General features: G+C 41.9%; 1 protein-coding gene across 1 annotated transcript; it reads left to right on the top strand.

Moving 5' to 3' along the window:
* The first annotated feature begins 1,700 nt into the window (after positions 1 to 1,700).
* On the top strand, positions 1,701 to 22,077 carry PLK1 (polo like kinase 1). The gene is made up of 10 exons (XM_044657300.1): positions 1,701 to 2,138; positions 2,668 to 2,836; positions 3,705 to 3,849; positions 4,606 to 4,699; positions 8,332 to 8,551; positions 19,259 to 19,414; positions 19,995 to 20,072; positions 20,449 to 20,603; positions 20,838 to 21,020; positions 21,487 to 22,077. Exons 1-10 carry the CDS (start codon positions 1,701 to 1,703, stop codon positions 21,691 to 21,693), a joined length of 1,845 nt encoding a protein of 614 aa, XP_044513235.1. The 3' UTR covers positions 21,694 to 22,077.
* Positions 22,078 to 22,509: the final 432 nt, after the last annotated feature.

Here is a 22,509-nt window from a genome sequence, read left to right as displayed (position 1 = left end):
AAGGAGGTTATGTTCTAATAGAAATTGTATTCAGAGGTATGTTGATAAGTGTCTAACAGTCAACTTTCTGGAAAAAAATATCAGAATGACATATTTTTCAGTTTTATACGAATTATTATTTTCTTCATTACTTTCTTAAAAATCTAGAAATCAACAAAACAGTAAGTCAAGCTCTGATTCGTAGCAATTTCCGATTTCCGAGGGGTAAATGCTCCCACAGAAAATATTCAAGGGCTCTCTCCCTAAGCAAATAACAGCTGACTCCAAGTGCCCCACGGATAAGTATGTACATGAAAATTTAAGGAGGGAGAGGAGAGAGGAAACGCGTCTGGTAGGAGTCAGTAACTGAAATGAACTAAATTAAAGGTTATAAGAGTCGGAGTTGAAGAGGCAGTGCAATCCAGGTAGGCGGGATGAATTTGATTGCCAACACAGAGGCACAGACGACTTGACACGGGATCCCAAGTCCAGTGAACTGCAAGTAGATCGTTTTGATCCGACCCTCAGAGGGCAGTGAGAGAAGGGGGATAATGAACAATAAGTTTGGAACGGTGGGTTACGAAGGATTTCTCTATATTCCATGACCAATGCTAGAGGTATTGGGGAACCATGAAAGTTCTTAAACAAAGGAGCGACATTTTAGGAAGGACTTCGACAAGCTGAAGGGGGTTCAGAAGATGTCGGTGTTAGGGAAAAGTCCGAAGTCCATATCCCGGAGCAAAGAATTCCAGAAACTGGGGATATTTAGAATGACAAAGGGAAGACTCGGGCGGGAGTGGACTAGATAGACGGCTGCCAACTTGTATTTGAAGGACTGTCAAATAAAAAAGGGATTAGTTTTTTGTGCCTTGTCCCTGAGGGCAGAACGAGGATCAGCAACGGAAAGTTTTTTACTTTCCTGCTTAGGAAAAACTTCCCAGCATATAGAATTACTCAAAAGTAGAATGGATTTGCTTCTGCAGAGGTGTGTGTATACACACGCATATGACATACACATATGTATATTCACACTCACAAATATATATATATACTATATATGTATACACACACACACACACATAATCTTCAAGCAAAGACTGGGTAGCCGCACGATATCACTGTATGGGAGATTCTTGTTCAGCTACAGATTGAACTAACGACATGGAACTCCTAGATAGTTCCTGGATAAATATTTACTTCTCCTCTAGATTCCTTCCTAAGGCAGTCGCAGCCACTGATGGATTCGCGTCTTGCGTTTCCATTCTTCCTTTCTTTTCCAGCTGTAGGGGTTTGCCAAGATTGTGAGCGCCCTCCTGCTTTCAATAAAGTTTGTTGAAAGCTTTGCTTGCCTTCGAAGGTGGGGAGGGGAGCCTCGGCGAGGGCGCTCCCATAGTGCCCCGCGGCAGGCGGGTTTGGATTTTAAATCGCTGCAGCCAATCGGCGGCGCGGACCGCTCGGTAACGTTCCCGGCGCTGGGTTTGAATTCTGGGCTAGTAGCACTGACTCTGCAGCGGCGCTCCTTGGGGCTGGGCAGAGCAAAGCCAAGCGAAGTCAAGCCTAGCTAAGCCGAGCGGAGTCGAGCCGAACTGGAGCTGCTGCACCGCGCCGGAACCAGGACAGCTAGCCAGGCGGAAAGCAGCAGGAGGAGAACGGAGCGGCAGCCGGTGGAACAGGGAGAAGCGTCGGGTCCAGCTGGGGACAGCGGCGGCAGCAGCAGCAACATGAGCGCGGCTCCCGTGAAGCTGCCCCTGCGGCAGCCCGGCGTGGGCTCCTCTGAGCCCCGGGGCAAGCCGGCTGGCACCGGCGCCGGGGCCGGAGGAGGCGGCGGGACCGCAACCGCACCACCTGCGGCCGCCCCGGCCAAGGAGATCCCAGAGGTGCTGGTGGACCCGCGCAGCAGACGGCGCTATCTGCGGGGCCGTTTTCTGGGCAAGGGCGGCTTCGCCAAATGCTTCGAGCTCTCGGACCTGGAGAGCAAGGAGGTGTTTGCGGGTAAGATCGTGCCCAAGTCGCTGCTGCTGAAGCCGCACCAGAAGGAGAAGATGTCCATGGAGATCAATATCCACAAGAGCCTAGTCCACCAGCACATCGTAGGTTTCCACGGCTTCTTTGAAGATAGCGACTTTGTTTTCGTGGTGCTGGAGCTGTGCCGGAGGCGGGTGAGTAAGGACCCCTGGAGATGGGTTTGGGGGGAAGGGGAGACGTTGGGCCCCTGGGGTGCACAGTACTGGAGGGCCCCAGTTTCCCTAGAGGGCCTGCAGGAAGGTGGTGGAGAGGGTGAGAGTGGGGGTGGGGCGTGCTTTCTTTCCGCTCTTCCCTACCAAGCGGTCACCATAGAACCAGCGTGGGCACTTAGCAAGAACTCGGGGCGGGGGTGGGGGGTGGGGGGTTTGAGGCTGGGCCAAGCTGAGCACAGAAACTGACCCCACGTTGTGTCGTGTCCTCGAGTTCTTAAATTCAAGGCCTCAGTGGATGTCTGCATCTTGCAAGTCCCTTCAAGGGCTCAGTGAGGGAGGGAGTGGGCAGCTCATAAATTTCTCCATAAACTGGATTAAGGTGGGATAGCCCCCTTCCTGCTTTTTTCCCCCTAGGTTTGAATTGGGGCCTAGACCTAGACTACCCCCACCTCCCTTAGAGAGTCTGAAACCCTTTGACTTAGAGCTTGTCTCTTTTCCCTGCCTCCCACAGTCTCTACTTGAGTTACATAAAAGAAGGAAAGCTGTGACTGAGCCTGAGGCCAGGTATTACCTGCGGCAGATTGTCCTAGGCTGTCAGTATCTCCATCAAAATAAAGTTATTCACAGAGACCTCAAGTTGGGTAACCTCTTCCTCAATGATGACATGGAAGTGAAGATAGGTAAGGCTGAGGATCCCTCATATCCCTAACCAAACTGGAATTCTGTGCAGGAAGAGCAAGAACTTTATAAATGGCACATAATTATATGATGAGTGTTCTCTGTGGGGACTTAGCAAAAGCTTCATAAATGCACGTAATTGCATGATGAATATGGGGGGGGGGGTGTTAAGCAAACCCCCCAGCTGGGGATTAGTCTAAAATCTTTGGATCTAGTACCTTTTCCACAAGCTAAAAAGCCTAGGAAAGACAGTCTTATATAGTTCCTGTTTAGCTTTGCTGTTAAGTTACTCCTCTTGGCTAAACAACACACAACATCATGGAAGCAAACTATACACTGGGGAAGATTTCAGCGCTAAATTGCTTATGATTATTATTAACCTGGATTCACATTTCACTTACAGAGCTTCCTGTTTCTTAGAAAAGTAAGGTGGTGTGGTAGGTACGCAAGTGAGGACAGTCTTTGACTGGTATACAAAAAGACACTGTAGAAACAACTGACAAACCATGCTTGTCTTTGTTTCTCCTATACCGTAGAACTGGGGAACCAGTGAAACTGAAAGGAAATCTGGATCTTATTTCAAAATAAATTTTGAAATGTATAAGGGAGGATATAATTTCTCTCCTCATTCTATGTAATAGCATGAGGCAGGGGAGTGAATTCTCACAGGCTTTAGGACTACCCTAGTCAGAAAAGTGGAATGGAAAAATTATATTCTATATTATAGACTACGGGGAGACCAGCTTTGTTGAAAGGACCCCAGGCTATAGGGTGCCAGAAATGGGCATCAATTACAACCTAAATGAGACGGTAGGTCAAGCCAATCTGGATTCCTGAGAAGAATGATTTGCTTCTTAATTTCCACTACAGGGGACTTTGGATTAGCAACCAGAGTAGAATATGATGGTGAGCGGAAGAGGACCCTCTGTGGAACACCCAACTACATAGCCCCTGAGGTGCTAAGTAAGAAGGGTCACAGCTTTGAGGTGGATGTCTGGTCCATTGGGTGTATCATGTGAGTAGTGGGCTAACTCAGTCCTTTATTGGGAGTCCAGGAGACTAATCTGACCTTCCTTTTGTAGTTTTCTTATCCTTATTTCTTAATCCTTAAATTTTTGTCTCAAGGAATAGAAGGAAAGATGATCCAGGAAAGTGGGATTCTAGAGTTAGTGAGATACTTGAGAACCCTGGGTTTTGGAAACAGTTGAGAAGTGGAAGTGTCAGCCTGACTCTTGCTTTTAGGTGATTGTCGTTATCTGGTCAAATATCCTTAGAGCAGAGGGAAGGGAAGTGTGTCCCTCTTGATATGACATCCCATTGGGGACCTCTCCCAATCAGTAGCTAGTTTCCTACACTAGCTAAATGAACCCTTTGCTCTTGGTTTGGCCTCTTAAGAGCTGAAGGCTGTTTTTCTGCATCTTTGTACTTTCATACTTGCTTACCTAAAAAGGACTTGACAAGTACAAGGTGATGGAAGCATGATTCTAAATTTTTTTGAAAAAGCTTTCTTGATGTCTTAGCTGGCTACAAGTTCAATATATGGCAGCCAAAACTAATATAATCTTGGGCTGCATTTAGAGGTAAAGCTTCCAGTCAATAAGTAAGGAAGGAGGCGATTATTTTGCTATACTTGGACTCCATCTGGAGTATTATGTTTAGTTCTGGGCAAAAACACTGAAGAAAAGAAATTGTTAATAAGGTGGAGGATGTCAAGGGGAAGGTAACCTGGATTGTAAAGTGAAGGGCCTTTAAATATTCCTTATTCTTGCAGGTATACTTTATTGGTAGGCAAACCACCCTTTGAAACCTCTTGCTTAAAGGAGACCTACATCAGGATCAAGAAAAACGAATACAGCATTCCCAAGGTAGGCTGAGCTTCCAGAGTGGCCATACCCCTGATTGTTGGGACTTCTGAGTAAATCATGGGGCAGGAAGTCCTATGCCTAACATCTGCCTCATAGAAATGTTATGGATACCCTAATCTAACTTCATATATACTTCACATTCATTCCCATCCCTTCACTCCTACTTTAATTCAAACCTTTATTTCTCCTTGCCTGTGTTATAGCACAAGCTTCCTAACTGGTTTCCCCGTGTCTATTTTCTCCTCTGTCCAGTCTACTGTCTACATAGTTGCCAAATATTTAATAATTTAATTGTTAATAAATTTAATATTCCTAAAGCATAAATCTGACCATTTCACTTCTGTGCTCAATAAGTTTTATTAGCTCCAAATTGCCTAATGGATAAAGTATTAACTCCTTTGTTTGGAATTTTAAAGCCCTTTGTAAGATGCCTTATTGCACATTACATTCCAAACTCACCTATTTGCTATTGCCTCCATGTCTTTGTACAGGCTATGTCTCTTCCCCTTACATTCCCCTCCTTGCCTCTACCATCTAGAATCCCTAGCTTCCTTCAAAAGGCTCAGATCAAGTGCCACTCCATATATGAAGTCAACCTTGATCTGCTAAGTTGTTTATGCCCTTCTCTCTAGAAATTAATTTTTATTTTTATATATGTTTTTAAGTTTAGCTATCCATGGTTATGGTTTTTCCTCTTAAAAGAATGTAACCTCCTACAGGGCAAAGATGATTCTTGGTAATCCTAGGATCTTAGCAAAATGCCTGGCACATAGTAGGTGTTTAATAAAATGGTTGTAAAATAAATGAGTTGATATCTTTTACCAGTGTGAATGTATGTGTGTATATGTGAAGAACATTTTAGGAGTAAAAAGGGCATTTGGGTGAAGGTATAGCTTTCAGAGTTCAGGTGGCAGTCTGGACCAACTGAATAGATTTGGTTCATTTATGGCTAAAAATTTGCTTCTGAATTCTTTATTATTGTATTGTTTTACATTACAATGGGTAGCTGGGAGGCACAATGGATAAAGCCAACCCTAGAGTCTGGAAGACTCATCTTCCTGAATTCAAATGTGGCCTCAGACACTAGCTATGTGACCTTGGGCAAGTCACGGATCCATTTGCCTAAGTTTCCTTGTCAGAAAAAAGAGCTAGAGAAGGAAATGGCAAATCACTCTAGCATCTTTGCTAAGAAAACCCCGAATGAGGTCACAAAGAATCAGATATAACTGAAAACAACTAGTTCAGTGACAACATTGTTTTATACTTAATAGAAAACTTTTTGAGGTTTCTCCCTTCTGAATCTCATTGTAAAACATATATATATGCACCAACAGAAAAATCCCATCTATAACCTCTTAAGTGATGAGTTGGGAATCCTATACTGATTTCTTTAGGAAAACAATCACCTTAAGCCTGAACTGGAAGATTTCCTCTTTAAAACCTGAGAAAACTTCCATTGTGAGGGCTTTTCAAAGCTTTAGCGACACTAATTTGAAATGCTACCTAGAAGTAGTTTTTAATAACCAGCAACTAGGAATTCACACTCCTAAAAAACATCTCTTAACTACATCCATAGTATGAAATCAGATTGACCCTAGGTCTGCTGTAAGACTTCAAGAATATACTTTGTTTTTTCCAGCATTGATGACCAGGAAAACTTTTGTTTGTGTACCTGTTATGAAAACACATTGGTGTGTTCTGGAAATTTAAGAAGGAATTCTGTGGAGGCAGTTCAGTGGCTCTGTGGATAGAAAGCCAAGTCACTCTAGCTGACTAGATTTTTGTCACTGGACTTTTTTTAAACATTTACTTTCTGTCTTAGAATCGATATTAAGTATCGGTTCCAAGGCAAAACAACAAGGGCTGAGCAATTGGGGTTAAATCCAGGATCACACAGTATCTGAGGCCAGATTTGAGGCTAGGACCTCCCATCTCTAGGCCTGGTTCTCTATCCACCAAGCCACCTAGCTGCCCCAGGTGGAGTGTTTTTATAACTACCTAAGAGCTGCTAGAGAAATAACCTTTGGAAGGTTGGAGGTGTTCTGTGCTCAGCTGCTTTTCAGTTCTTCCCCAGAGAACACATTAAAGTGTTGTTCTAGTGTGGGAGGGAATCTTATTTATGTTGGGAGCCTCCTACCCCTGCAGTCAGGAGCAGTGTTGTTGACTTACTATGCCTTTGGGACAAAATCACTTGATCCTTTCTGGACTTGTTTTCTCATTTGTAAAACAAGAATTGGTTTGGGTGACCCCAAAAGTCCATCTGACTCAAAATCTGATCAAATGGAACTGGGGTGATCTCCAATAGAACTGGGGCTCTGGAAAGCAATATACTGCCTCTGGGTAGGACTAGGTAAGGGCCCAGAAGAGGGGACAAATATTTTCATGTGCACAGGAAATAAAATTAAATTTCATGTCTATTTCCTCCATGAAACCCTGGCCTTCCCAGCCTTTCTATCTTCATCTCAGGGAGGAATATCAGATTTCATTCGGGAGACCCTAGGACTGGGTGTCCTCAGTCTAATCCAAAGATCTTAGACTATATTCTATCTTCTTTGGCTACGAGGGTGCAAGGCCCTACACCTTTGAGGGTGTTTCAACCCTAGAAAATAGAGCAGGAGAAGAAGGGAAGATGATCAGTAGAGATTGGACCTTTGGAAAGGCCTAGCCTACCCCAGGGAGGAGAGCTCTGCTGTGATCACAACTTTCTCCCCATTCCTTGGGCTACCTTACATAAATCCTTGTCCTGGCTGCAGGGGATTCGATGGGTTTCTAAGCAAATCTGGGGCTTGTATACACAAGGCTGTGATTCTTTGGGCTTTGGACTACCTGTCTAGAATTGGGGAGAATCATCCTGGAGAAGCAATAAATGAGAGCATCCTGGATTCTGTAGGGATGCTCTAGAGCAACGTTTGCCAACCGGCAACCTTTTTGGCTGTGAGAGCCATAAAGGCCTGTGGAAGGAGGAGGATGGAGGCAGAAGGTGCTGGAATATAGGAGGGGGCTGAAGGGCCCCCTAGGGGCACATCCTGGGGCTCTGCCCAGACTGGCTGGTTGGGAGGTGGAGCCAGATATGGCTCGAGAGCCATATGTTGCTGACCCCTGCTCTAGAGTCTAGACAGAGCCGGTTCAGGTGTCTGCTATTTCTTAGGCAGTGAGTGTACCTGAATTCAAATCCTACTGTAGATACTCACTTTGGCAAGTCACTAACTTTTCTGGGTTTCAGTTTCCTTATCTGTAAAATGGTTATGGCAATCCAGGGATAGAGACTAGCCTGTTATTTTAAAAAGGGAATCCCTAGATGAAGGGATTCTTATCAATATGGGTCAGTGACTTCTTCACAGCTTACAGCCTTGAGAGGGTTAGGGCTTCTAGAGGTTAAGTGACTTGCCCAGGGTCACACAGCCAGTATGGGTTAGAGGTGGGACTCCATCCCAGGACTCCCTGGCTCCAAGGCCAGCTTTCTATCGGATATTGTGTCTGTGAGCTTCAAATGTAGTGATAGGATTAAATCGCATTTAAAAAATCATGAAATTTCAGGTATTCTGAAAACTTCAAGTGCTATATAAATGTTAGCTGCTACCATTAATATTTTTTACCTTCCATTCATCGCTGTCTTCTCCCTTGGGTTTTAGCACATCAACCCTGTGGCCGCCTCCCTCATCCAGAAGATGCTTCGCTCCGACCCTGCCTCCCGCCCCACCATTAGTGAACTTCTTAACGACGAGTTCTTTTCTTCCGGCTACATCCCTGCTCGGCTTCCCACGACCTGTCTCACCATCCCACCGAGGTTCTCCATTGCCCCCAACAATGTGGAGTCTGGAGGCCGGAAGCCTCTCACAGCTCTCAATAAAGGTACAGGTCAGACCTTGGGCCCTCGGGCCTTCCGGTCACCCAGCCCCTAGCCTATCCTATCTTGCTGCCTCTCCCAGAAGGTACCAGGATGAACAAAGCCTTGAAAACAAACAGAATTTCTCAGCCCACAGACCTTTTTTGTTTTTATGAACTCAGCCCTACCCTCACCCCCAAGGTGAGGGGATCTCATGGGGTGGGCCGAGGAACCCCTCTGTGCTTTCTGAGAAGAGGCCGGCTGTAGGTTAGCCTTAAGGAGCGAGGCTGGCACTTAGGTGGGAGGTGAGAGCTCGCTTAGGTGGCAGCAGGGTTCCTCTGTGATTCTACATCTAAACTGGCCCTTAATTCCAGGTTCTCCAGGGGGTGTTTGCCCTCGGAATCACCTAGCCTAGAAGAGTCACTTTCCACTGACTCTAAGCTTGGATAAGTCAAGCCATCACTCAGCGTTCAGGGGTAGCTGCACAGTTAACCAAGAGTAAGTCACTGCTTCGAAATGTAGCTAGTATGAAAATGCCAAACCTCCCTCTCCAAGTGCAAGTCTGAGGGTGGCTTCAAGAAAGGGCCCTCCGAAGCTTCTCATTGGGGAGTCATTAGGAAGGACCCCTATAAAGAAAGAGTTCTCGATGTTTTTTTGTGCCGTGGAGCCCTTTGGCAGTCCGGGGAAGCCTAGGGGCTCCGTCTCAGAACAGTGTTTTTAAATGCATAAAATAAAATACGTGGGATTACAAACCAATTAAGTTGAAATGTAGACATCAAAATATTTTCTTGGGGAAAAAAGTCACAGAGCCCAGGGTAGGAATCCGTACCCTACAGGTGTAGTATAGACTAATTTGACCCCTATGGGATCTTTCAATTGTGGGTTGATGCCCACAAAATGCCCTTTGGCATATGCCGTTCCTGGGAATCGTGAGATTACATAAGCAAAGACACTTTTCAAGTATTTGATAAAATCTTTATATAACATTCTTCACAACTCTAGAGTAGGGAAGCACATGCTCACTACATTTTAACACAGTGATTTATTTGACAACTTTTTTGACCAGCTTCTGGAGTGGCTACATCTGAATACTGAAGCAGTGGGGGAAGGAGAAGAGTGTTTCTATCAACTGTTACTAAGAGGGCAAGGAACAGCACAAAGACCTTTTAAAATCTTATTTAACTCAACATCATTGTACAGGGTTAACAAGCTTAACCATCTAGAAGAATAGCTATTCAGGTTTTGATTTTTCTTTTTTTTTTTTTTTTAAAGAAAAAGTAGTTAGTCTGTTCTCGTGGGCACTGAACACTTCAGTTTCAGTTGCTGTTAGCAAGAGGCAGGCCTTTTTTAATGTAAGGTTTTTAGTTAAATGACTTAAGTGCTGTTTTAGATATAAATCAAAAGTAATGACCTTGACACATAACAGGTAAAAAATTGACCTCTTTTTTGAGGTTCATAAATCTCTTTCCTCAAAACAACCCTGTGAGTTAGGTAGGATAAGTATTATTATAACCATTTTCTAGATAAGGGAAAATATTCTATAGAAAAGTAGTAATTTTCTGAGGCTGAAATTAGTTCACCTTTTTTTAAAAATTATTTTTATTTTATTAATTCCCTTTTATTTTTTCCCAATTATTTCTCAATTACATGTTAATTTTTTTTTAGCAATCATTTTTCTGAAATCATTCTGCTTGTTATTTCTTATAGCACAATAGATTTCTATCACAATCATATACCACAACTTGTACAGCTATTCTCCCATCGATGGACATTGCCTCAATTTTCAATTCTTTGCCATCACAAAGAACTTCTATAAATATTTTTGTTTAAGTTAAGTCTTTTCCCTTTTCTTTGATCTCTTTGGGATATAGACCTCATTGTGGTATTGCTGGATCAAAGGGTATGTGCAGTTTTATCGCCTTTTGGACATAGATCCAAATTGTTCTCGAGAACAGTTGGAACAGTTCACAGCTACCAACATTGCCTTAATGTTTCCATTTTTCACATCCCCTCCAACACATCATTTTTCTTTTCTGCTATGTTAGTTAATCTGATAGGTTGGAGGTTGTATCTCAAAAGTTGTTATAATTTACATTTACCTCATCAGTAGTTTTTTAGAGCATTTTTTTTAAATGACTCTTCATAGCTTTGCTTTCTTCCTCTGAAAACTGTCCATTCATATTCTTTGAACATTTTTGACTGGGGAATAGTACTTATTTTTTATAAATTTGGCTCAATTTCTTACCTCTTTGAGATATGAAGTCTACATCAGAGAAACTGACAGTACAATTTCCCTCCCATTTTCTGGTTTCCTTCTAATTTAGCTACATTAATTCTATTTGTGAAAATGCTTTTTAGTTATATGCATTCAAAATTATCCATTTTACATCCTGTGTTGCTCTCCCTTCTGGTCATAAATTTTTCCCATATCCATAGATCTGACAGGTGCCTTTTTCTGTGCTTTCCTAATTTTCTTATTTTTTAAGTGTTTGAAAAATCTTAACTAAGAATATTTTTCCACAGTTATATGATTCATGTTCTTTCCCTCTTCTCCTCCCATAGCCAATGAGCAATTCCACTGGGTTTTACATGTGTCATTGGTCAAGACCTGTTTCCATATTATTGATATTTGCACTAGGGTGATCCCTTAGAGCAGGGGTCTGCAACCTTTTTGGCCATGAGAGCCATAAATGCCACAAATAATCCATTGGGGGCAGCTGGGTAGCTCAGTGGATTTGAGAGCCGTTCAATGCTCACAGTGTGCACTCCTGTAACAGCGCCTGAAAAAAAAAATTGACTTTATGGCTCCTGCAGAAAGAGCCATATCTGGCCCTCAAAAGATCCAGATATGGCTCGAGAGCCGACCCCTGGCTTAGAGTCTACATCCCCAGTCATGTCCCCATTGACCCATGTGATCAAGCAGTTGTTTTTCTTCTGTGTTTCTACTCCCATAGTTCTTCCTCTGGATATAGTTAGCTTTTTTTCTCATAGGTCTCTCTGATTTGTCCTGGATTGTTGCATTACTGCTAGTAGAGAAGTCCATTACAATCAATTGTGCCACAGTGTATCAGTCTGTGTATAATGTTCTCCTGGTCCTGCTCCTTTCACTCTACATCAATTCCTGGAGGTTGTTCCAGTTTACATGGAATTCCTCCAGTTCAATATTCCTTTTAGCATAGTAGTATTCCATCATGAACAGATACCACAATTTGTTCAGCCATTCCCCAATTGAAGGGCATCCCCGCATTTTCCAATTTTTTGCCACTCAATGAGCATGTCTTTTCCTAATTTCTGCCAAACTGTTTTCTAGTCTTCCTAGCAATTTTTTTCAAATGTTGAGTTCTTATTCCAAAAGCTTAAATCTTTGGGCTTATTAAATACTAGATTACGATGGTCATTTACTATTGCGTATTGTGTAATACCCGATTTATTCCACTGATCTATTGCTATTTCTTTTTCTTGTCTAGTTACTATAGCTAGCATTTCTAGTACAATATTGAGTAATAGTAGTAAAAACTGGGCATCCTTACTTCACTCCTGATCTTACTGGGAAAGTTTCAAGTTTATTTCCATTAAAGATAATGCTTGGGGGCAGCTGGGTAGCTCAGTGGATTGAGAGCCAGGCCTAGAGACGGGAGGTCCTAGGTTCAAATCTGGCCTCAGACACTTCCCAGCTGTGTCTGGGCAAGTCACTTGACCCCCATTGCCCACCCTTACCACTCTTCCACCAAGGAGCCAATGCACAGAAAGTTAAGGGTTTAAAAAAAATTATTAAAAAAAAAAAAGATAATGCTTGTTTTGGAGTTTAGATGAATACTACTTATAATTTTGAAAAAGATTCCGTTGATTCCTATCCTTTCCACTGTTTTTTTTTTTTCCTTTCCACTGTTTTAATGGGAATGGGTGTTATATTTTGTCAAAGGCTTTTTCTTCATCTCTTGATTAAATCATACAATTTTTGTTGTTTTTGGTTATTGATACGGTCATTTATACTGATTAATTTTCCTAATATTGACCAGCCTTATATTACTGGCATGAATCCCACTTGGTTATAGTGTATGATCTTTGTGCTATATTGCTGTAATCTCCTTGCTAGCATTTTATTTAAAATTTTTGCATGGGGGGCCACTAGGTGGCTCAGAAGAGAACCCGGCCTGGAGATGGGAGGGGCATTGGTTCAGATCTGGCCTCACAGATACTTCCCAGCTGTGTGATCCTGGGCAAGTCATTTAACCCCAGTTGCCTAGTCGTTACCACTCTTGTGCCTTGGAACCAATACTTAGAATTGATTCTAAGATAAGAAGGTGAGAGATTAAAAAAATTTTTTGCATTGGCATTCATTAAGGAAATTGATTTATAGTTTCCTTTCTCTGTTTTTGTTCTTCCTGGCTTAAGAATCAAAAACATTTGTGTCATAAAAAGAATTTGGTGTAGGACAGCTTTAAAAATTTTTTTTGTATTGGAATTAAATGTTTGGTAAAATTGATTTATAATTCATCTGTTCCTATGGATTGTTTCTATGATTTATTCTTTGACTTATTCTTTTGGATTAGATTACTTGGCTTCCAATGAATTTTTATTCTTCGCTCTCATGACCCTTTATTAAATGTAATTTTTTTAAAATTGTTGTCCGAAAAAGGTGTGTTTAATGTTTCTGCCTTTCTGTATTTGCTTGTGAGGTTTTTTGCCCTAACATATCAGTTTTTGTGAAGGTACCATGGATAGTAGAGAAAAAGGCATTTTTATTCCCATGTAGTTTTCTCCAGGTCTATCATATTTCATTTTTCTAAGATTTTATTAATCTCAACTTCGTTATTTATTTTATGGTTGGCTCTATCTAGTTCTGATAGGTTAAGGTTGAGGTGCACTCCACTAGTATAGTTTTGCTATCTTATTTCCTCCTGCAATTTATTTAAATTTTCCTTTAGGAATTTGTATATTATGCCATTTGGTGCATATATGTTTAGTATCCATATTATCTCATTATTTATGTTCCCTTTTAGCAAGATGTTGTTTCCCTGCTTATTCCTTTTAATTAGATCTATTTTTGCTTCCTTTGTCTGAGATCATGATTGCTCTCTTTTTTACTTCAGTTGATACAAAATAGGTTCTGTTCTAGGGCCTTATTTTAATTGTGTATTTCTTATAAACAAACATAGTGTTGGATTCTGTTTTCTAATCCTTTCTGCTATCCACTTCCATTTTATGGGTGAGTTCATCCCATTTGCATCCACAGTTATGTTTACTAACTGCATTTTCTTCCGTCCTGTTTTCTTCTGTTTATCCTTCTCTCTTCTTATCCTCTCATGTCTATTTTACTTCTAACTACTGCCTTTTATCTGCTCTTATATCATTCCCTCTTTATCTTGTCCTCTTCTCCTTCTACTTCCTTCTTGGTTAAGATAGATTTATATTTATTATATTATAGATTTGTATGTGTATGTATGGGAGTGTATTCCCTCTTTGAACCAATTTAGAGGTGACTAAGGTTCAAGTGTTGGTCTCCTGCCATTTTCCTCTTCACTATAAAAGCTTTTCCTTGTGTACCTCTTTTATGTTAGAGAATTTTCTCCATTTTTTTTTCTTTGTTCTCTCTTCTCCTAGGAATTCTCTTTCTTATTTATCTAGGGTTTTTTTTATGTCTTCCCAACATAATCAACCTGTTCTTTCTTTCTTTCCTTCTTTCTCTTTCCTTCCTTTCTTTCTTCCTTACTCCCATCCTTCCCCACATCTTCTATTTTAGAAATGATAACTAAGTATCAGTTCCAAGGCAGAAAAATGGAAAGGGGTAGGTAATGGGGGTTAAGTGACTTGCCCAGGGTTCTGCTGAGCCACCTAAGTTAAACCTCCACACCTTCTTTCTATGTAGAATCCTTCTAACTACCCTAATGATGATAAAGTTCTTAGAAAATACATTTCATCTTCCCATATAGAAAGGTAAACAATTTAACCTTTTTGAATCTCTTATCATTTCTCTTTCATGTTTACCTTTTTATGATTCTCTTGAGTCTTGTATTTCAAAGCCAAAATTTCTATTCCACTGGTCTTTTCATCAGAAAATGCAAGTTCTTTTTCATTAAATATCCCTTTTTCCCCACCTTGAAGGATTATACTCAGTTTTGCTGGGTATATCATTCTTGGTTCTACTCCCAGCTCTTTTGCCTTCTGGAATATTATATTCAAGCCCTGTGGTTCTTTAATGTGTTAGCTGTTAAATCTTGTGTAATTCTGACTGTGGCTACGCAATACTTAAAATGATTTCTTTCTGGCTGTTTGAAGTATTTACTCTTTTGACCTGAGAACTCTGGAATTTGGCTATGATATTCCTAGGAGTTTTTATTTGAGATCTCTTTCAGGTGGTAATAAGTGAATTCTTTCAATTTCTATTTTAACCTCTGATTCTAGGTTCTAGGATTTCAGGACATTTTTCCTTTATTGAAATATGAATATGGCTCATTCTTTAATCATAGCTTTCAGATAATCTATTAAATTATCTCTTCTGAATCTATTTTCCAGATCAGTTTTTTTTTAAACCCTTGTACTTGGGTGTATTGTATTGTCTCATAGGTGGAAGAGTGGTAAGGGTGGGCAATGGGGGTCAAGTGACTTGCCCAGGGTCACACAGCTGGGAAGTGGCCGAGGCCGGGTTTGAACCTAGGACCTCCTGTCTCTAGGCCTGACTCTCACTCCACTGAGCTACCCAGCTGCCCCTCCAGATCAGTTTTTATTTCATGAGAGATTTCCCATTTTCTTATATTTATTTCTTTTGTTTCTTTTTCTTTTTTTTTTTTTTAACCCTTGTACTTCGGTGTATTGTCTCATAGGTTGAAGATTGGTAAGGGTGGGCAATGGGGGTCAAGTGACTTGCCCAGGGTCACACAGCTGGGAAGTGGCTGAGATCGGGTTTGAACCTAGGACCTCCTGTCTCTAGGCCTGACTCTCACTCCACTGAGCTACCCAGCTGCCCCATATTTCTTTTGTTTCTTGATGTCTCACAGAGTTGTTAGATTCCACTTGTCCATTCTAATTTTTAAGGAATTATTTTCTTCAGAAAGAGATTTTATTCCTCATTTCCCATTTCACCAATTCTGCTTAGTTGCAAAATATCTTTCTACCTCTTTCTCCATCCTACATTAGAGATCGCCAAAAAAGATCTATATGTGTAAAACCATGTCATGTATAGTTTCATCTATCCATTATTTCTCGGGAGGTGGACATTCACAGTTACTCTTCAAAAAATATTTCTATTGCTGTATACAAAGTTTTCTTGGTTCTGATTTTTTTTCCTCTTCATAATTTCATGCAAGCTTTTCCATGTTTTTTATTTTTCAAAATTAACCAGGTCATTTCTTAGTGTGCAGTAGTATTCCATCACAATCGTGTGCCACAGCATGTTCAGTCACTACCCAAATGATGGGCATCCCCACAATTTTCATCTTTTTGCCAATGCAAAGAGAACTGCTATAAATATTTTAGAACATAGGGGTTCTTTTCCTTTTTCCCTAACCACCTTAGGAAATAAACTTAATAGTGGCTTTCCTACGTCAAAAGATGTACCCAGTTTTATAACTCTTTGGGCATAATTCCAAATTGCTTTCCAGAATGGTTGGATCAGTTCAGTTCCACCAAAAATGTATATCCTCCCATTTTTCCACAACCCCACCAACATTTGTAATTTTTCCCTTTTTAATCATTTTAGTCAATCTGATGTGTGATTTCGATATCTGAGTTGTTTAGATTTGCACGTCTCTAATCAATAATGATGAGGAGTGGTTTTTCATAGTTATATTTAGCTTTGATGCCTTCATTCTGTTCATATTTTTTGACCATTTATCAGATTGAGGATGGAGTGCTAATATTCTTAAAAATTTGACAAAGTTCTCTATATTTTTAGAAAGGAGTCCTTTATCTGAGAAATTGTCTATAAAATTTCTACCCTCCCACAATTTTCTGTTTTTAATCTTGGCTACATTGGTTTTATTTATACAAAAGCCTTTTAATTAACTGTAATAAAAAATTTCCATTTTATATCTCACAATGATTAACTCTTGTTTTTTTTCATAAATACTTCCTATCTGTAAATCTGATGAGTAATATGTTTGCTCTTCTACTAATTTGCTTATGATATCTCCCTTTATGTCTAGGTCATGTATCCTTTTTGACCATATCTTGGTAAATAGTGTAAGATATTGTGCTATACCTAGTTTTTGTCAGGCTGCTTTCCAATTTTCCCAACAATTTTTACCAAATAGTGAATTCCTATCCCCAAATCTTGGTTCTTTATATCTGTCAAACACAAGGTTACCTTTTTTTTTTTTTACCTTTTTGTTCTGTTAATCTACCTTCCTGTTTCTTAGCTAGTACCAGATAATTTTAATAATTGTTGCCTTATAATAGTTTAAAATATGTTACTGTTAAACCTCCTGCTTTTAATTTTTAAAGTTAATTCCTTTAATATTCTTATGCTTTATCAAATGAATCTTATTATTTTATTAGCTCAATAAAATAAATTTTTGGTAATTTAATCAGAATGGCATTAAACAAGTAGTTTAGGTAGAATTGTCATTTTAATTATATTGGCTCTAACCACCAATGAACAATTGTCTTAGAATCAATACTCTGTATTGGTTCCAAGGCAGAAGAGTGGTAAGGACTAGGCAATGGGGGTTCAGTGACTTGTCCAGGGTCACATAGCTATGCAGTGTCTGAAGCCAGATTTGAACTGAGCCACTCAGCTGCCCCACCTGTTTTTGTTTTGACTGTTTTAATTTCAGGTATTTTATTCTATGTTTTTTTTAATGGGTATTTCTTATTATCTCATATTATCTCTTCTTTGTTGGATATGTATAGAAATGTTTTGTTTTTTTTTTTACATTTTTTTTAAACCCTTAACTTCTGTGTATTGGCAACTTGGTGGAAGAGTGGTAAGGGTGGGCAATGGGGGTCAAGTGACTTGCCCAGGGTCACACAGCTGGGAAGTGTCTGAGGCCAGATTTGAATCCAGGATCTCTAGGCCTGGCTCTCAATCCACTGAGCTACAGCTGCCCCCATGTATAGAAATGTTGATGATTTAGGTGGACTTATTTTGTATCCTGCTTCTTTGCTAAAATGTTTAATTATTTCAACTAACTTTATTTGAATCTATAGGCTTTTTCAAATATATCATCATATTGTCTGCAAAAAGAGATAGTTTTATTACCTCTTTGCCCATTGTTTTTTTTTTTGTTTGTTTTTTTTAACCCTTAAGTTTTCGGTGTGTATTGTCTCATAGGTGGAAGAGTGGTAAGGGTGGGCAACAGGGGTCAAGTGACTTGCCCAGGGTCACACAGCTGGGAAGTGGCTGAGGCCGGGTTTGAACCTAGGACCTCCTGTCTCTAGGCCTGACTCTCAATCCACTGAGCTACCCAGCTGCTCCCTTGCCCATTCTGATTCCTTCCATTTCTTTTTCTCTCTTAGCAATTGCTAGCATTTCTAGTACAATATTAAATAAGAATAATGCTAATGAAAGGTATTGTTCTTAAATACTTTTTGTCCCTCTTTTATCAAGCTGTTAAATGTCTCTTCCTTTGCTTTCATTTCTTTACCTACTTTTTCCTCTACCCCTCTTGTTTGATTTTGAACAAAAAATTAACTCTTCTGGAACTATTGTTTGGTTTGTTTCCTTCACACCTTTTCTTTGAGGCTTTGCTTGTTGCTATTTCGAGTTTTTTTTGTCTTCATCTGAGTTGTGTCCTTATTTTCCTGCCACCAGAGTAGATTTTTATGATTAGGTTCTTTTTCGTTGTTGCTATTAGCTCATTTTTTCACCCTATTTCTTATTTTGGAACTTTGGTAATATTGGACACTATAATTGGAATGGGATGAGGGTTGGGGTGGGGGTTACTGTCTCAAACTTCTAACTTCTTCACATTGCTGTTTTCAGAACTAATTTTGGGGTTTTGAAGTTTTTGGTGCTTCCAGTGTGGTATGATAGTCTCCAGCTTGAGAAGTCTTCCCCTTCATCCCCCCTCCCCTCCCCCAATCCTTGCCTTCCATCTTGGAGTCAATACTGTGTATTGGCTCCAAGGCAGAAGAGTGGTAAGGGTAGGCAATGGGGGTCAAGTGACTTGCCCAAGGTCACACAGCTGGGAAGTGTCTGAGGTCAGATTTGGACCTAGGACCTCCCATCTCTAGGCCTGACTCTCAATCCACTGAGCTACCCAGCTCCCCCCAGCTTGAGAATTCTTGAAGCTGTTGCTAGTTCTGTTGTCACCATCTAGTCCCACCACTGGAGTTTAATCCATGTTAGCTCTGGATCAGCCTCCTCTCCTGTATCACAAATCTTTCTTTCCGACATCCTATGTTGTCTTGGGCTGGAAGACCTTTCGTTGGCTCTACCACTCTTGAATTCAATTTCCAGAGTTTTTAACAGTTTTTTTGAGGGGAATATTGGAAGAGTTCAGCAAAGTACTCTCTTTAGTCTTCCATCCTGGCCCTCTTGGCCCCTTTTTTTGTGAAAGAAGTGGATCAAAGGGAATGACTTTTTGGCATACTAGGGGAAGTGAGGCTGGGTGGAACATCCTCCTTTGCCTCCTCCTGTAGTCAGGAGAAGAGGGCAAAGTTTGGGTGAAGCAGCTGCTGGTCCACATTGCTGGGCCTTATCTGAAACCTTTGGGTGCCCTGAGGACTTTCTGTCTGCAGAGTCTGTCACTGGTCTGGTGAACTTTTCTATCCCTATTCTGTTCTTTTCCCAGGAATGGATAGTCCTGCTCCCGAGCGCCCCCTTGAAAAGGAAGAAGTGATAGTTCAAGAACCAAATGGACCTGCTGACTGCTACCTCTCTGACATGCTTCAGCAACTCCTCAGTGTCAATGCAGCAAAGCCTTCTGATCGAGGATTGGTGAGACAAGGTGGGTCTTAGCCCAATGAAGGATGTGGATAGTCTTTGGTTAATTAAGAAAATTTTTCCATGGTTACATGATTCATGTTTTCTCTCCCCTCCCTTCCCCTTCCTCCTCCTCTCCCCCCCATAGTCAATGTGCAATTCCATTTAGTGGATAGCCTTTGGGAGATGGGGAGAAGTCCATCTAAGCCACACCCCAATTTTCAGGACTATTTATTGTGTTTTCAAGTTGGGAGGGAAGGTGAATTTATCTCTTTGAAGGGCTATAAAGTAGAGGTATTGGACTTAAGTTTTCCTTGGATGTGTAGAAAGGACTAAATTGATGAAAATTAGGAGACCCAATTTTGCCTTCATTGTAAAGAGAATTTAGAGCCTTGGAGCTGTCCATTAACAAAAAGGGTTACCTTAGGACGTAGTGAGCTAACTGCATTTAGAATTGTTCAGGCAGAGGCTGGATAGCCACTTACCAGGGATGTTTTAAAAGCATTCATGTGTTAGGGAAGGGTTTAGAATACAAGATCTGTAAATTCCCATTAGCCTCTTGAAATTCTGCTACTTAATTATTTCATATTCTGCTTCCCTTCCAGAGGAGGCAGAGGACCCTGCCTGCATTCCCATTTTCTGGGTCAGTAAATGGGTGGACTACTCAGACAAGTATGGCCTTGGTAAGTTCCAGCCATGTTCCTTTTTCAATCAGGGGGAATAAAAATGTCCTCATCTGGAAAAAAAGGAAGTTAGACTGTCTGAGGCTTTCTTGCCCTCTCCTTCTCTCTCGGACCTGAAACTGCTATGAATTTTGGCCCAGGAACTATTTTACTGGGTTGGGATAGGTCGATCCTCTGTCCCAAAATGGAAAGTAAAAGAGATGCCAGCTTGACTTGAGTGTCTTTCAGAGAGGGTCTCCTTGTTATTTGGCCATCAAGCTCACGCAGAGCTGGGTGCCCCAGATGGATGGCACTGCATGAAAGTTCCCCTAATGTTATGTTGCTCAGTTATCCATCTGGTCCCCTGTCTGTGTCTGACTGTCCCTTTTGTGCCCAGGATACCAGCTCTGTGATAACAGTGTGGGGGTGCTGTTCAATGACTCCACTCGACTCATTCTGTACAATGATGGGGACAGTCTGCAGTACATCGAGCGAGATGGCTCAGAGTCCTACCTCACTGTGCGTTCCTATACTTCACCACTGACCAAAAAGGTGAGCTCTGGAAGAGGTCTGACCCGTGGGGTTAATGTGTACTACAAATTAGGGGGAGGGGCGATCCCCTGCGGGACGTGAGGGCTCTTTTGTCCTCAGTGTCTCATCATTCTTTTGCTATTTCTGTGGACCACAACTGCGAGGGAAATCCCCCCACTAGCCCAGAAAGACCCTGACTCTCTGAAGACATACTGAGGGCTATGGCATTCCCCTTCCTTTCTTTTCCTCCACTAGATTACTCTCCTCAAATATTTCCGCAATTACATGAGTGAGCACTTGCTGAAGGCTGGTGCTAACATTACTCCGAGAGAAGGTGATGAGCTGGCTCGCCTTCCCTACCTGCGAACCTGGTTCCGCACACGCAGTGCCATTATTCTACACCTCAGCAATGGCACTGTGCAAATCAACTTCTTCCAGGTGAGCTTGCAGGTTGGGGTGGGGGCATCCTGACCCAGACTGGGGGGAGGTACTATGGGTTTAGAGACCAAGGACCTTAGTTTAAATCTTAGCTTTTGGGAGCAGCTGGGTTGGCTCAGTGGACGGAGAGCCAGGCTTAGAGATGGGAGGTCCAAGGTTCAAATCTGGCCTTAGACAGTTCCTAGCTGTGTGACCCTGGGCAAGTCACTTGACCCCCATTGCCTACCCTTACTGCTCTTCTGCCTTAGACTATCGATTCTAAGACAGAAAGTAAGGGTTTAAAGGGAAAAAAAAAAAGGCCTTGCCTCTGATTCTCTCTACTTTGAGAGAACTGCTTTTCTCTAGGCCTATTTTCACACTGGTACATATTTAAGGTGTTTGGATTAGGCCTCTGAAGTCCTTTTTAGCTCTAGAGTCATGAATCCTCTGAGCTCACCCTGGGCTCTTGCCCATCTGCCCACTCTAGGACCACACGAAGCTGATACTGTGCCCCTTGATGGCTGCTGTGACTTACATTGATGAGAAGCGGGACTTCCGAACGTACAAGCTCAGCCTCCTGGAAGAGCATGGCTGCTGCAAGGAGCTGGCTAGCCGCCTGCGCTATGCGCGTACCATGGTGGACAAATTGCTCAGTTCCAGGTCAGCCTCAGCCCGCCTCAAGGCCTCCACGTAGGCCGCCTGAGACTGCTTGCTTCTCAGCCCGACCCCCTTCTCCCCACAGACTCAGACCTGGGTCCTTGGGCCCTGGGCTCTGTGAGTGACTCCCTGCCCCTAGCCTTATTTCTTTATATATCCTTGCCTGGCCTGGATGGATCCGTCCCCATCTTACCCCACCAAAAAAAAAGGAGAAACAAGAAAAAACTTGGAATAGCAACCTGACTCGCTTTCTTCCTTGTCTCTGTTCTACAGGGGAAGGAAGTTTCATGTGTAAGTTATTTGTACATGATGGTGTGCCTTAGGACTCCTTGTTCTCCTTGAACTGTACAGAAACTTTTTTTTAAAGGAACTTGGGCATCCCAGCCCTTTGGCTTTATAAACATTAAACATTAATTTGCAAGTACTCGGGTTCTGTATGTCATGTGCCCTGGGGCGTGAGCAGTGTCCCTGAGGAGGGAGGCAGGCAGGGAAGCCCAGGGAGGTCCCTCTGTGTCCCGCTGCCTCCTGGGGGCTTTTCTTTGTACGAGTCACTGATGATGGTTCTGGGCCAGAAGCGGAGAGCAGCTCCTCTGGGTCTGGGAGGCAGCCCGGCACATTAGGGAGTGAAAGCCTGAGGCTTGGCTTCTAATCTACAAAATGGAGGTGTGAATTCTGGCTTGCTGTCCTCGGCTCATGGTATTCCATGGGAAGTCACGCATTGCAGCAGTGTTCTCTTAACAATAATATAATGATTAGGTAGCCATCCGGCAGTGTGGTGGAGCTGAGAGGGCTCAGGGGGAAGGGAGGGGGAGGGAAGAGGTCACACGCCAGCTAGGAAGAGGCACGAGAGATG

This window comes from Gracilinanus agilis, chromosome 1 (assembly GCF_016433145.1).
Source record: "Gracilinanus agilis isolate LMUSP501 chromosome 1, AgileGrace, whole genome shotgun sequence".
Lineage (NCBI taxonomy): Eukaryota > Metazoa > Chordata > Mammalia > Didelphimorphia > Didelphidae > Gracilinanus > Gracilinanus agilis.
The sequence above is the reverse complement of the archived record's forward strand: the minus strand, read 5'-3'. Positions and strand labels throughout refer to the sequence as shown.